Source organism: Apiospora kogelbergensis, assembly GCF_038363985.1.
Source record: "Apiospora kogelbergensis strain CBS 113332 chromosome Unknown utg000001l_segment0_segment0, whole genome shotgun sequence".
Lineage (NCBI taxonomy): Eukaryota > Fungi > Ascomycota > Sordariomycetes > Amphisphaeriales > Apiosporaceae > Apiospora > Apiospora kogelbergensis.
Genome location: NW_027117418.1, coordinates 5512606 through 5527621, shown reverse-complemented (window position 1 = coordinate 5527621; position 15016 = coordinate 5512606). Strand labels below are relative to the sequence as shown.

The 15016-nt window shown below is 52.9% G+C and overlaps 7 protein-coding genes across 7 annotated transcripts; 4 read left to right on the top strand and 3 right to left on the bottom strand.

Moving 5' to 3' along the window:
- Positions 1 to 146: 146 nt before the first annotated feature.
- On the bottom strand, positions 147 to 985 carry PG998_001775 (Adenylylsulfate kinase-domain-containing protein; the record flags this gene model as incomplete). The annotated part of the gene is made up of 3 exons (XM_066868593.1): positions 147 to 515; positions 606 to 858; positions 978 to 985. The coding sequence occupies 3 exons, from the start codon at positions 983 to 985 to the stop codon at positions 147 to 149; spliced, it is 630 nt and encodes a 209-aa protein (XP_066737008.1).
- Positions 986 to 1774: 789 nt separating this feature from the next.
- Positions 1775 to 2456, bottom strand: PG998_001774 (adenylyl-sulfate kinase; the record flags this gene model as incomplete). The annotated part of the gene is given in 2 exon segments (XM_066868592.1): positions 1775 to 2176; positions 2193 to 2456. The coding sequence occupies 2 exon segments, from the start codon at positions 2454 to 2456 to the stop codon at positions 1775 to 1777; spliced, it is 666 nt and encodes a 221-aa protein (XP_066737007.1).
- A 1310-nt stretch (positions 2457 to 3766) lies between these two features.
- PG998_001773 (uncharacterized protein) lies at positions 3767 to 4213 on the top strand (the record flags this gene model as incomplete). The annotated part of the gene is made up of 1 exon (XM_066868591.1): positions 3767 to 4213. The coding sequence occupies one exon, from the start codon at positions 3767 to 3769 to the stop codon at positions 4211 to 4213; it is 447 nt and encodes a 148-aa protein (XP_066737006.1).
- Positions 4214 to 4899: 686 nt separating this feature from the next.
- Positions 4900 to 5779, top strand: PG998_001772 (uncharacterized protein; the record flags this gene model as incomplete). Its single annotated transcript, XM_066868590.1, has 2 exons — positions 4900 to 5291; positions 5350 to 5779. The coding sequence occupies 2 exons, from the start codon at positions 4900 to 4902 to the stop codon at positions 5777 to 5779; spliced, it is 822 nt and encodes a 273-aa protein (XP_066737005.1).
- Positions 5780 to 6631: 852 nt separating this feature from the next.
- On the top strand, positions 6632 to 8734 carry PG998_001771 (alpha/beta-hydrolase; the record flags this gene model as incomplete). The annotated part of the gene is made up of 6 exons (XM_066868589.1): positions 6632 to 7134; positions 7215 to 7326; positions 7400 to 7492; positions 7549 to 7629; positions 7680 to 7853; positions 7973 to 8734. The coding sequence occupies 6 exons, from the start codon at positions 6632 to 6634 to the stop codon at positions 8732 to 8734; spliced, it is 1725 nt and encodes a 574-aa protein (XP_066737004.1).
- Positions 8735 to 8903: 169 nt separating this feature from the next.
- Positions 8904 to 10779, bottom strand: PG998_001770 (uncharacterized protein; the record flags this gene model as incomplete). Its single annotated transcript, XM_066868588.1, has 2 exons — positions 8904 to 10194; positions 10268 to 10779. 2 exons carry the CDS (start codon positions 10777 to 10779, stop codon positions 8904 to 8906), a joined length of 1803 nt encoding a protein of 600 aa, XP_066737003.1.
- Positions 10780 to 11114: 335 nt separating this feature from the next.
- On the top strand, positions 11115 to 14412 carry PG998_001769 (ribosome biogenesis protein MAK21; the record flags this gene model as incomplete). Its single annotated transcript, XM_066868587.1, has 3 exons — positions 11115 to 11801; positions 11901 to 13045; positions 13095 to 14412. The coding sequence occupies 3 exons, from the start codon at positions 11115 to 11117 to the stop codon at positions 14410 to 14412; spliced, it is 3150 nt and encodes a 1049-aa protein (XP_066737002.1).
- Between the last annotated feature and the right edge of the window lie 604 nt (positions 14413 to 15016).

The following is a 15016-nucleotide window of genomic DNA, read 5'->3' as shown; positions in this document are numbered from 1 at the left end:
AGGAGATACAACCAATGCACTCGTCCACGTTTCCGTTTGGTTGGTCATGATCTCATTTTGCACAAGCGCTACGGTTTCCATCTACACAAATTGCATCTTTTTCTATGATCCTGTTCTATTGTGCATAAGCAGGCAGACAGGTCTCTCTATTTCTTGAGCTCGACGAGGCCCTTGGCCTGCAGCCACTCGACGATCTGAGCGACACACTCCTCGACGCTGTTCTCGTGGGTCTTGATGACTATCTCGGGGTGGTCAGGGGCCTCGTAGGGGGCGCTGATGCCGGTGAACTCCTTGATTTCGCCGGCGCGGGCCTTCTTGTACAGGCCCTTGGGGTCGCGCTGCTCAGCGACGGCGATGGGCACGTCAACATAGACCTCGATGAAGGGGATGGGCTCGTCGGCGCTGCCGGCCGCCGAGGCGGCGTGCAGCTCGCGCGCGGTCTGGCGGTCCGCCTTGTAGGGGGAAATGAAGGAGGTCAGGGCAATGGTCGACGAGTCGGCGAAGAGCTTGGCGACCTATTGTTTCTCATAAAAATAAACATAGTGGTCAGTCTCTGAGCGTTGAGCGACGGGAAAGGAGGAGGAAAACAACGCGTGAAGACATACCTCAGCGATACGGCGAATGTTCTCATTGCGGTCCTTCTCACTGAAGCCCAGGTCCTTGTTGAGGCCGAAGCGGACGTTGTCGCCGTCGAGGCGGTACGAGGCCAGGCCCAGGTGCAGCAGGTGCTGTTCAAGGGCGGTGGCGACGGTGGACTTGCCCGAGGCGGAGAGGCCGGTGAACCAGATGGTCATGCCCTTCTGGCCGCGGAACTCATTGCGCTCCTTGCGCGAGAGCGACGGGTGCCATGTGATGTTGCTGTTTTTCCAGGTTTAGCCCATGGCGATGATGATGATCCGATAATGGAGGGGTAAATTGGTAGACAGATAGATGGTGGGGTTATCGAAATGTCTTGGAGGGGCAGTAGAAATACTCACGACGCCATTGTATAGTATAATATGGGAACTAGTTTTCGACGGGCTATGCAGAATGGGAATATAGAATGAAGGAGGAGTGTTTGAAAGACAGTATTGCTTTTTCCTCTTCGGGGAAACACCTCAAGTCAAGTAAGTACACACCACCTCACTCCTCCCCAAGTGCCGTTTCCATGTTCTGCGGATTTCCCGGGTTCCGCACCGGAGCTGTTAGACTAGGTACCACTAACAGAATGAGAATGACGTGATTTGCGTGAACCCGCGGGGCTTCTGTCAGTAATTGCAGATTTTATCTGCCTCTATACTACTACCCTGCTTGGTAATGCCCTGATAAATGGGCTTATAGTCAGTCGCATACCCCTTATGCATACTCTTTACCCAATACTTAGTCAGGCAAGCACATTGATGGGGCACTCGAACAATTGGGCAACATATGTAGTAAGATGTATGAACAGCTTTTTCCTATACATTTAGATCTCTTAGCTGATTGTATCATACACTTCTGCCTTCCTGCATAGGACGGTCTATACACGCTGAGTTACGAGCCCTAACCCTCACGGCCTGTCCAATCCCATGTCTACTCATTGGTACCGCAAGGTATAAACCGATCTAAAGGACTCGCTTCCTTGTTGGTGAACGTCTATACCTGCGTGGCTGGCTTTAAAAGGGGTTGTATGTGCTGTTAAGTAGATCTTATGCAATGTGCATCTTAGGTTATAAAACAGATCTAATCGCTTCGTGTCTATATTATAAAACCCTTTCCTCTAATGTCGCTCATTCAACAGGCATTACATTTGCCATCATCTATAATCCGCAGTTAGCAAAGTAGTTTTACAGGGGGTCGGGAATGTGCCTACAGCAGCTTGCCGGGGACTGATGAATAATCCCGTGGCCTCTGCGAGCACGACGGGCGTCTCTCCCTCTGCAACCAACGTCTCGATCCGGCCTTCGACCCAGGCTTTGCGACCCTCGACCTTGGTCGTCGTACCTCTCAGGACTACATATGTGCCTGCGGGTGTGGGTGCCTTGTAGTTGATGTTCAGGTTGGCCGTCATGGCCACGCCGTGAGGCAGGGCGCCTAGGCAGCAACGAGCCAATCCCTCGTCCAGCATCGTGGCCAGAAAGCCGCCGTGCACGATCTTGGGGTGTCCGCACAGCCCCGAGCCCAGGTACGAGATGGAGACGATGGACTTGCCGCCGGCCTCGACCCAGGCAAACGGGGGGAACGACAACCTTGCCGGGACCGCGCAGAGTGCCGGCCGTCAGATTGTTGACGCGAAAGGTTTCCGGTATCTTCAAATGCGGACGCGATTCGGAATAGTCGGCCCTTGTCCGCATCTCTTTCGTTAACCAGTGGTTCGCTATATACTCCTCGACCTGTATCTCCTCTTGGTCCTCCGGCGTGAACATAGTGAGCGTTTCCGCGTCGGTAGCAGGTGTGAGTATCCCATTAAGGGCCGGCAACGCGGGGGCGGCAGTCATGGCGAAACCGAGGGACGTGAAGGCGACACCGATCGCGACAAAGTTGATGGTTCTTCGGAGAAAAGAGGGTCTGGCTTGCAGTGCGGCGGCTACGGAAGAGCAGGCGATCGTGAGCAAGAGGAAGACCACAGACGACAGGTGACAGGCAACATGGGTATAGATATAATATAGTCAAGTGTGCAACTGACTCGACCAAAAACCCAGACAGCGGCCGGGAAGGAGGTTTTGATAGATTACGTACTGGACTGGGAATATGGCTTCGTCGCTTGTGCCTTGAGGAACGGCCTAGGTGCACTTATGAGTCGGCGCGCCGGCGCAGAGAAAGGAGAGCAAGCCGCTAGGGCTGCGCATCGCGTTCGCAGGGCGTCCATCTTCTGTGTGTGCTGGGTTGCCCGCGGAAGGGTCCCGAGGTTGATGATGTGGAGGTTTTTTTTTCGCCTTCGATAGGCACCGGAGATTATCTGTCGAAGCAGCAAGGGTTGTAGATTTGCGACTCCGTTGACCAGTTGGCTGGGTCTTCCCAGATGCCTAGGGGGCTAGAACGACCAGGCTTTCCCCAACGATTTCGGCCTACCTACAGTCGATTTGCCTGCACAACAGGCAAGGACGCTATAGTAGGAAGAGCCGAGGCATTGGCGGTGGATGTCGGTGGGATGTTCGTCCGGCGGTCCATTGGCTCCAATTGAGTCAAAATATAGTCTAGGTCTAATAAGCCGAAAAGGACTACATACCCAATACCTAGTTGTCTGTTCTTGACACGAGTCCAGCCTAGGTATCCGCGGTGCGTTTGGTGTGTGTGCCGGGATCCCACCGTATGCACTGCAAGTAATATGTAGGCGTGGATGGCACAACAACAGTTCCCACTCTACGTCATCCGAGGGTAGCTCCAGGCACACTGCCAACTGTTTCGTATCATCCAGATACCACTGCATACATACAGTACATACGTGGCAGCCGAAGTGAGTCTTCCCGACTGATAGATGAGCAAGCCAATGATCTGCTAGCACCAAACCCTGACTAACCCCTCACTCTATTCCCCCAAACCTGCTTGCGCTGCAACTTCATGCGCCAGGTCACGCATCGTGCTAGCATCATAGCCATGCTGTGCGACCCTCACTGTTAATCTTGCCGGTAGCTGGTCACATATCCAACGTCGTATAAGTAACTGCATTGGGGTATCTAGACAGCGGAACCATTTTCTGCCCTCTACTGCTCACCTTTCCTACCACATCGACAATCGTATCGGTCTCCAGCCAGTTTACATATAAGCATACCCCGACTCAAGCCAATACCCCTCCAGCATTGCTACAATGGCCACCGCTGAGACGGCCAAGCTCGGCGCACCTCATGCCCCTAAACCAGCATCAAAGAGCGCCTTCTTGGAATTCGAGCAGGAGCTGAAGCACCTTCTGAAGCACGAACGCAAAGACAAGGCAAAGCATGAGTTGCCGTACTTCGAGCCCCTCGCCCACCTCTCCGACGAGGACCTAACCTCTTTCACCGTCGATGACTTCGTGTCCGTGCGCCATGCAGAGGTCGCGTACGGCCACATCCTCTTCGGCAAACTACGCATCCCAGCCATGCCCGAGACTGGCCCTTGCTATATTCACTTCAGGGCCTTCGAGCCGGGTCCAGAAGAAGGCAAAACAGCTGAGATCCATTCGATTCACACCATTAGGGCGGAACTGCCAGACGGAGGGTTCGCCTACAAGGCCGTGTTCTCCAAGGACGATGCTTTGGAGTGGTTTGACACGTAAGCAGCAGGGCTACCGAGGAGGTTGCCCAAGCAATAGAAGGCTGTATAGCCCGTCTCCCAAGTGGGCAAATAACAGTCACTTTGATCACAAAGTATTTGGGCAGTCAAGAGAATTTATTTGTACCACAAGCAAACAGACATGCTGTCATGTGATATGTACGTTCAATCATTGCGACCCTTCCCACCTCACAGAGAAGCGCCGCACCCAAGATTGTGCGCTGGGATTTGTTCTTCATTTCTTCGAGAACTTCAATGGTCGTGGGCCACTCCTCGAAAGCAGCTACCTCGCATCAAATAGTATGTTGCTCGCGAATGTGATTTTTTGCGTTGTTCATTAATAATATGGAAGGAAAGGAAAAAGGAAGAAACTTCGTAGTCGATCGACGAGATTTTTATTATCCAATTCAGCCACGTTTTCGGCGGGGTTTTCTTTCTTGGGCGGACCTGTGGCTTCTGTGGCTGCTGTGTCCACTTCTTGGAGCCCCTGTCCACCGGCCGTCACTACCCGCTCCGGGCCATCCACTTGACCACGATAGCAACTCGCATGCATGCTGTCTTCCTAGGAGGCCGTTGTCGCCCAGAAATCAATTGATTGGACTGTTGGCGCTCCAAATCACTCTTTAACCTCGTTTCCTTCATAACCCATTTTCTTTCCGTTTTGAAATCTACCTTTAATTTGGTCCCGCCATGGCAACCACTACAATGCATACGGCACAGTCGCTGCCGAGGTTCTTATTGCCTCGTCTCAGCTGGCAAGGGCCAACCACAGCTTCACGAGCCTTTAACTCAGGCTTTGTTTTATCGCAACAGATGCAAGCAGCATCTTTGCAGCCAGATAATGGCGTGGGTTCTAGGACAAGCTGGCGAGCCCTTCACGCAGAGACGAGGGCGCAACCCAAGCGACCCTCCTCCATCCTCCGAAACCCGGCTCTCAAACGGTCTTTCCATACGACGGCACCACGGATGCGCGACCACCATTTTGATACGTTGAAGTTTGTGCAACGGCTGCAGAGCGAAGGTTTTACTGAGGACCAGTCGGCTGCGATGATGAAGGTTCTCAACGACGTCATCGAGGAAAGGTTCGTTCGACCGATATCGCTCATCCTACCAGGGCAGTTTTTCTAACATCCTCACCAGCATACAAAACTTGACCCGAACCATGGTCCTTCGTGAAGATGCGGCCAAAGCAACCTACACCCAAAAAGTTGACTTTGCCAAGTTGCGCTCTGAGCTTCTCTCGGCGGATAGCACCGAGTCCAGCACCACGCGTGTGGAGCATGAGCGACTTACCAACGATATCACCAAGCTGAACAGCCGGCTACGCGACGAAATCGGCCGGACGCAGGCTTCCGTGCGGCTCGATCTCAACTTGGAAAAGGGGCGCATACGAGAAGAGGCTGCAAATCAAGAGTTGAAGATCAAGGAGACAGAGACCAAGATCGAACAGGAAGTCGCAACTTTGCGGGAGAAGTTGGAGCAGGTCAAATTCCAAACCCTGCAGTGGCTCATGGGTGTTTGCACTGGTTTTGCTGCTCTACTTCTTGGTGCCTGGAGACTCCTCATGTAAGATGAGTCTCAAATCAGGTTGGCTTGTCTTGTTCTTTCCTGAGCAGTTGCCACTTTATGCTAGGTGGTATATTTGGAGATTGCCAAGGCCCGCATGGGCGTGGGCGTGGGCGTTACAACAGGGTAATTGTCATGCATCTCGATACATTTCTCAAAGGCTCATGTCGAATATGAGCGGAGAAATAGTTGTCAAGAAGGCATACGACCGTCTTAAAGCTTTTCCTATATCTGTATTGCATTTCAGCGAGATTCACTCCCATGATTACTTTCATGCCAATGCGAGGCTCGGGGCAAGCATGTAGTCCAGAGGCTGTGATAAGGGGAGGTATGCTCAATACGACTAAATACATCCAGCTCCATGCGGTTGGGTTGTATCTGCCTTTTGCAGAAGAAATAGAAAACCAATGTTGTCATGCATGCTTACAGGGCAGTTGCTGACATATCTTCTCAAGTTAAAATCCTTACAAGGAATATCAACTCTAAGAAATAGCTTCAACATCAAGTTTATATCGTTTGCCAAGATGTACTTTCTAATTTCAATCCGTACTTTCTCTTGTGACAGAGCTGTCGGGTCCAGCTGCCATGGTCAAAAGCACCGGGTTGCGTATGTTCTTTCATAGAGGAAAAAGAGTACAGGCACGAATCTGGTGAAAGTTGCATGCCTGGTTGTCCGGGGCCCTCCGATCTATTCACTCCAGAGGGGTATACAACTCTTGGCATTGGAGCGCCGATGCCGCTAGAGCTGCAAGAAGCAAGATAGAGAAGGGGTGTCTCAAGGTATGATTACAGAAAGCTAGCCTCTTTTACGTTGCATCTACCACGTAAAGTCGAATCCGAACGCGGCATCTTGATCATGTCCTCTGGGTGGTACTCCTCTTTTATATATTCGCTCTTGCAAACGCTGCTGTTTTGCAACCGCCAGCTATTGGAATTCTCAACTGGTATCCCTAGAGGGCAAATCCGTTGGTCATTTCCCCGTTACATCATGAAGAGCCTGTTTGCCTACTTCCTACTTTGGCTGCCTCATGTAGCTTGGGCAGCACCGAGAGTGACCATATCGAATGGGACTTACGAAGGAATCTACCTGTCCGAATTCCAGCAAGAGATATTTCTGGGCATTCCGTACGCCCAGGACACGGGCGGGCCTAATAGGTTCCGTATACCTCAATCCCTGAATGAGACCTGGGATGAGATTCGTCCGGCGAAACAGTATGGGCATGCATGCCCAGATGAGAATCTTGGCTCCGACGGTACTTATGGCATGGGCGAGGACTGCTTGAGTATCAACATCGTGCGGCCAGCCGGGATTGATGAAAGCTATAGAACGCCTATCATGGTTTGGATACATGGTGGGAGGTACGTGCAATATGGTGTTTCGATCAGGCGTGGCCTGGGTGAACATGCACCGGCTGATATGAACCCTCTACTGCCCACAGCTACCAAGTTGGGACCACTGGCCTGCCTACTTACAACCTGACGTTTCTGGTCCAGAAATCAGTCAAAATTGGCATGCCAATCATTGGTGCCAGTATCAACTACAGAAAGGGGGTGGGGGTCGATGTATTCCCGTGAAATACAGGGTACTGGCCAAACTAACCTATCGCTACGAGACATGCGCAAGGCACTTGCTTGGATCCAAGAAAATGCGAAAGCATTTGGCGGTGATACCGACAACGTCACAATCTGGGGAGAGTCGTCGGGTTCTTTTGCTGTGGTATAGTCGACACTCTAGGGATGAGGCCAGGAATTGATCTGCTGACGCGAGTACAGGGTCAACTATTGATGACATATGGAGGACGGACGGATGGCTTATTCCACCGATCAATACAGGAAAGCGGTTCTGCAGCAACAGTGAGTGGCGAGCATTTTACCACATATCCTATTGCTAATCATGTTGCCAGGCTTGGTATAATGGTTCTGATTGGTACCAGCCCATCTACGATAAGATCGTGAGCCAAGTCAACTGTAGTGAGGTTCCTGATACTCTTGCTTGTTTGCGGACCGTCGACTACAATACCCTCTATCCTTTTATGGCATCATCGAAAGTGGATGGGCCTGGTTTCTATCCAACAGTGGTAAGTCGGATATGTGTCGGATATGTGAATCCAGAAAGCGCCTCTTGATGTTTCCCCTTATTACCAGCGAGAAATCCCAATATCCTGGAAATTATGTTGACTCCCGGATGGGATGATAGGACGGAGACATCATACCCAATTACCCAACTGAGCTCCTCCACTCCGGCCGCTTCGCCCACGTCCCGCATCTCTACGGTACCAACTCAGACGAAGGCACAGATAACGCGCCGCAGGGGCCCATCAACACCGACGCCGACCTGCGTGACTACCTGGAGCACGGCGCGGGCTTCGGCTTCCCAGCCTCCGCCGTCACGCGCATCATGGAGCTCTACCCAGATGACCCGGCCCAAGGCATCCCACTCGGCACGGGCGCCGAGCGCTTCGCTGACGTGGGCGGCTGGCAGTACAAGCGAGCCGCGGCGATCGTGGGCGATGTATTTTACCACGCGCCGCGGCTCGACGATGCCCGGCACTACGCGCGGCACTCGCCCGAGACCTACATCTACCGCTTCAACACACGGGGGTATGTGGGCGGCAATGGATCAGCCACAGGCGGAGGGGGAAGCTTGGTGCCGGCCTCCAGAGGGGTAGCACACTACACCGAGGTCGCCTTCGTGTTCGGAAACCCCACGTACGTCGGGCCTTGGCCTGAGTACAAGGCCCTTAGCGAGCAGATGCAAGACCACTGGATCCGGTTTGCGTATCACGGGAACCCCAACGGTAAGGGCTTGCCCGGATGGCCTCGATATGGAGACGGAGACAAGGGATTGAATCTGGTTTTACAGACGCAGGGGCAGGGCGGGTCATGCGTGGAAGAGGATACCTATCGCTTGGCTGGTCGAGAGTATCTTACGCAATGGGCTCGCCGTCGTCATGTGTGACAATATAGTTGCTTGTTGTCTTTTTGGGCCAAAACAATGATTGGGTGGGTAGTGCTGTTCTAAACAGGCATAGGCTGTGATCAAGTGATCTCAAAAGTTCGCTGACAAGGACTTGCGAATACTGGAGGTGGGCAAGGTATATAACATGACAAGATACATAACAGGGCCACTAGAGTTGCGATAGCAGATTGTTGATATACCCGGGCAGTTCGTCGAACGCCACATCCTCCTTCATCTTCAGCCTCCTGCACTGAACTTCGCACATCTTGTCTGGTAGCCACCTTCGGCCGAGCAAGACGATGACCGGGTGGCCCACCGTTTCTGCATCCTTCATCTTCCAGGGGAAAGACTCTGGTCTGTCATCGAGGACTGCGTCGACCTCTTTCCGTTCACCGACGAGTCGGTCGTAGACTTGGTTCGCATCTTCATCCTGGACGTCACGGTCGGCAATGATGATGACGACCTCGTAGGGTGCGATCGCGCGCGGCCAGTTAAGACCCTTTTCATCGGCCAAGTGGTTGGCCACTGCTCCGATAATTCGCGAGACGCCGATGCCGTGGCAGCCCATCTGCATGGGGGCCATGGTGTTCTCTCGCAGCCTTACTTTTGCTCCGAGGGGCTTCGAATAACGGGTACCGAGATGGAAGGTGTGGCCTAGCTCTACGGCTTTTTGTACCCTCAGCTCACCCGACTCGCAGTGGGCGCACTTGTCGCCATCGCGGATACGAAGGGTATTGATAGGCTGGCCATCATCGCTTTTGGTTACGGACTCGTTCTTGATGGACAAGAGATCGATATTGGAACTTGCGGGGAGTAATTGCAGTTGTTTGCCCCGTTCTATGGCTTCGTTGATAGATGGACTTATTCTCCTGTCAACGACGTTGATGAGTTTCAGCACCTTGGGCGATTCGGGGTCTGGCGTCGACCCTTTGGCCCAGAAGGGTATCGAGTCCATTATACTAGAGTCGAGCTCTGGCACGACTGATTTGATTGCATGAGTGTTGACGTCGGACAAAGACAGCCCAGGCAAGTCAGGATACCAGACATTGATCAGGGTGGAGCGGTCTTTGGATACGCCGCGCCACACCCGCGCTTCATCGAAGCTCTGTTCTTGCGAAGGAGGTTTGGTGACAGCCAGCTCTTCGTTGGCCACGTACGAGCAGCTGTTGCAGCTTATCACCATGTCTTCGCCCATGGATGAGGGCAGGTGGTATTCATGGCTCAAATCACCCCCTATATCCCCGGAGCTTGCCTCAGCCACCAAATATGGGATCTTGAGCTCGTCAAAGAGTCGAGAGTACGCAGCTCGAACTTCTTCGTAAGACTGCAGGGCTGCATCGACAGTAGCATCGAACGTGTAGAGGTCCTTCATGAGGAATTCTCTTGAACGGAGAACCCCTTGACGAGGCCGTAACTCGTCGCGGTATTTACGTCCGATCTGGTACAAGCGGAGCGGAAGACTCTTATAAGACGTAACGAGTTTTGAGACAAGATTTGTGACTTCTTCCTCGTGAGTGGGGGGCTAGCAGCAACGCTGTGTCTTTCCTGTCGGTAAGACGGAACAGCTCTGGGCCATATGCTTCCAGCCGCTTTGTCGTCTTCCATAGGGACTCGGAGGAAAGGGACGAGAGAGACAGTTTGGAGGCACCAACCGAGAGCATGTGCTTATCGATCAAGTCCTCGAGCTTGTCCTGCACTCTCTGGCCGAGTGGGAGCATGTGGAAGACGCCGGCATGGGATTGCCGCAAATAGCCAGCCCGGACCAGCTTCGAATGGCCATCCTCATCCTCATTTTTTGCAAGGCCGGCTGTGGGCAGCCATGTTTTGGACAAGCATGCTCTCTGGTGAGCCAGCGTGCTGGCTTTGGAAATGCTGCTCCGGAAGGAGCAGGGCTGCCATGTGTCTTGTAGGGAGACTCTGGCCAAAGCTGCCGCCTGAGGTGACCGTCTTTGGAACATCATATAAGATGTGTTCAAATTATCCCTTAGTTCACCCAAGAGTCCCTCGACCCAGACATGAGCCCTCGTCCGGAAAATGAGAACCATAGCTGCACTCACTCACAGCCTTGCATTGCTAGTGGATACGGGGCGGAGCCCTCCAACTTTGCGCAACATGCGTGATTGGCCATGCTTATCGCCCATTCGAATCCTCCCACTATCGCCAGCCTTGCATTGCCCCGCAATAATTTTTCTAAATTCTTTTGGCAGTACCTCGCTCGACCCTGGGATAACTGTCCAAGTCCCGAGTGTCCCAATTCCAGAATTTCAACAAGGACCCGACTCTTGTTGTTTTCCCAGCGATCAATTGCCTCTGTTTCCATACATTGGCCCTGGGAACACCTACCGTTGTTTCAGATTGGACAGTCTTACACAGAAGCACAATGTCCGCCTTCACGGATGCGGCGCTCTCGAGCTTAACTGCCAAGATCGACAAGAAACTTTCGGAGCAGAAGGCTGGAATCAAGCCAAAGTCGACGGATAGTCCAAAGGCGGCCGGCAAGCCAAAGGCGGCAGACAAGCCGAAGTCATCAGACAAGCCAAAGCCTGCGGACAAAGCAAAGCCCGCGGGTAAGCCAAAGTCGCAGGACAAGCCAAAGCCGTCTGAACCTGCGCAGTCGCCAGCGAATCTGAAGAGAAAACGGCAAGAAGAGAAGACCGAACAGGCGAGCAACAAGAAGGACAGAAAGGACCACTCGTCAAAGCCACCGGGAAATCAAAACAAACCGAAGAAAAGTGACCAGAATGACAAGCCACCAACCCCGAAAAGGGGACAGGGCCCCAATGCCCTCCTGGACGAGATCATGGCTCTAGGTGGAGACGAGAAGGACTTGGAGCTCGTTGGAGACGTCGACTCCGAAGACGAGACCTACGGCGACCAAAAGGGTGGAGACAAGGACCTCCAAGCTGAGTTGGCCAAGTTCGCTTCAGGACTTGGGTTTGAGAAGGTCCAGCCCGAGGAGGCTGTCGAGGAGGAGGAGGAGGAGGATGAGGAGGAAGCCCCCAAGAAGAAGAAGAGGAGGAGGCGGAAGAAGCATCCGAGCCGGAGGAGGAAGAGCCAAAGAGCAAGGGCGAGCTGGCACTGAAGGCAAAGCGGAAAACGGTTAGTAAGCCTTACCGTATTTAATTGCAGCTGCAAGGACTTCCCTCTGACCTTATACATTTCACAGATCTTCGAAGCTAGAGCCGATTGGCACGCTACAGAGCTGAGGGAACTGCCCGAGCCCAAATCAGACAACGTCGCCCCGTTCCTTTCCGCCCTCAACAGCCTTAAGACTTATGCAACTTCGCTTCTGGATGAAGACATAGCCGCCTACAGCAAAACCCTATCCGCGACATCGTCGCATAAATTCATGTCTACTATCATGTCCTCCGGTACCGTTTCTGATAAGACGTCCGCATTGACTCTGGCCATTCAAGAGTCGCCCGTTCACAGCATCAAACTTCTGGAGAACCTAATGGGTCTTGCTGCCAAGCGCAGCCGTGGGCAAGCTCTGGCAGCAGCAGCAGCCCTTGTTGATCTACTCGGCCCTGGCAATATCTTACCACCAAATCGCCGTTTACGCCCGTTTACATCTCAAACAGGTCTAATCGGTACTCTGCAGAAATTCAATACCAAAACCTGGTCCTCAAATCAATCCTTGCCTGGAAAAATCAACAAAGAGCATTTGGTCTACTGGGCGTTCGAGGACTGGCTGAAGGACGCCTACTTCAAGGTTATCCAAACCCTCGAGACCTGGTGCGACGATGAGGTTGAATACTCCCGTGTCAGATCAATTGACATGGTATACGCTCTTCTGAAGGAAAAGCCGGAGCAAGAGGCCAATCTGCTCAGGCTATTAGTGAATAAACTCGGAGATCGCGAGAGAAAGATAGCTTCAAGAGCGTCGTATCTGCTTCTGCAGCTGGTCAACCTTCACCCCGGCATGAAGGCCGTGGTGATTCGATCCGTGGAACAGGAGATCATCTTCAAACCCGGCCAAAGCGTTCGCGCCAAATACTATGCAGTCAACACCCTAAACCAGACCATCCTCAGCAGCAAGGAACCTCAAATCGCCGATTCGCTTCTCAAGATCTACTTTGGCATGTTCGTTTCTCTACTAAAGACTGGAGCGCTCGCCGACGTTGACTTTTCGGCTACGTCGAAAATTGAAAAGAAGAAGAAGAAGCAGAGGCGGTCTTCCGGGCCACCTAAGGAATCCGACAAAGATGCCAATGTGGGACAAGGTGAGCGAGAGGCAGCTGAGAAGCTCGTTTCCGCCATCTTGACCGGCATCAACCGCGCAGTACCCTTCTCAGAAACAGACTCCTCCACGTAAGTTTATCCTGACTGAGTACCAATCCACACCGCTAACCGATTCCAGCCTTGAATCGCATCTCGACACACTGTTCAAGATTACCCACTCCTCCAATTTCAACACTAGCATTCAGGCTTTGATGCTCATCCAACAGCTTGTGGCTACTAAGCACCTTGCTACGGAGAGATTTTACCGCACTCTGTATGAATCGCTCCTGGACCACCGCCTTGCAACGTCTTCGAAGCAGGCACTCTATCTTAATCTGCTGTACCGCAGTCTCAAGGCGGATGTGGATGTGCGCCGCGTGAAGGCCTTCGTCAAGAGAATGCTTCAAATATTACACCTACAGCAACCCTCTTTCGTCTGCGGGATTCTGTACCTGACTATGGAGCTTTACGGGGCCTTCCCTGGCCTGAAGACTCTGCTTGCGGACCCAGAAGAGCACGACGATGTCCCTGACGCGTCGCCAGAAGACGACGCGGTTACTGATGGATTGATCGCCGATTCCGCACGTCCGAAGGATGCTTACGACGGGCGTAAACGAAACCCGGAATACAGCAACGCTCATCTCAGCTGTCTTTGGGAACTGATTCCTTTCTTGAATCATTACCATCCATCTGTTGATGTTTATGCCAAGAGTCTTCTGAATGGCCTAAAGCCAGCCCAGAAACCTGATTTGGCCAACCATACGCTAATTCATTTCCTCGACAAATTCGTGTACCGTAACCCGAAGGCTTCGGATGGTATGAAGGGCAACTCTCTCATGCAGCCTGTGGCCGCCACGGGACAAGGTCCGATCTTGCTTTCCAGCAAGTCATCCGCCAAGACTGGTGCACCACTGAACTCGGCAGCCTTCTGGAACAAGAAGGCCGGCGATGTTGCGGTTGAGGATGTGTTCTTCCACGAATATTTCAACCAGATCGGCAAGCCAGCCCAAGCCGAGCGTGTCAAGAAGGCCAAGGCAAGTGCCGAGGACGGCGCCGAGGGTGACGAGTCTGGCGATGAAGACGAGATCTGGAACGCGCTCACGGCATCGCGACCCGAGGTGGAGGGCGACGATGAGAGTGACGTAGGATCCGATTTCGCGGACTTGATGAGTCTTGACGGTTCTGGCGATGAAGCCGGAGGTGATGCTGAAGAGGAGATGGATGTGGACGGAATGTCTGAGGGCAGCGCACCGGACTTCTCGGATGTGTCCTCGCTTGGCTTCAGCGATGAGGATGACGACGAAGGCGGCGCAGTTGTCGCAGACGAGAAGGAGGATGAAAAGAAGCCGCTGTCTGAGCGCACCAAGAGGAAGAAGGTGCTCAGAAGCCTCCCGACATTTGCTACCGCTGACGACTATGCGGCAATGCTGGCCGAGGAGGATGATGGCAATTACTAGTCGGCATGGTGTTTACCCCGTGAACTATCTATGTAGCACTACAGCAACCCATACCAGTAGCGTAGCCGAGAGATGTGAATTGGGAACGCAAAGTTTGAATTTGCCCCCTACACAAGACGACAAACCCATCTATAAACATGCATCAACATGATTGCCTCATTTCCTGTGGACAGAAACTTTTCAATATTCACATTCTCAAACATTTCGTAGATGGCGCCCAAACTTGATCGAAACGTCCCTGCATTGACCCAATCCAATAGCAGGCGATGATTAATCACATAGGGGAGCTACGGCCAGAACTACGCACTACGGCCCCTATGCAACCAGGCAACGCAAGCCTCCAGCAACTTGCACCTGGTGGGACCTGTGGTTGGCCCGGGCGCCACTGCAGCAGTGGGCGGCCCACAAAAGCTCACCCAAGCATCCAATTGAGCTTGGCTAAGCTGTTTTGCTGCTGCGCAGCTGGGCAGGCAGGCAGGCTGGCTGCTTGATTGAGGCCCTTGCGAACAGGTAAGCGTAATGCCTCTCTCCTAAACCGAACTGGAGGAAAGAACATCAAATCCATTTGATCTGGGAAAAAGGATCGCACCCTTCGTTTGCCTAC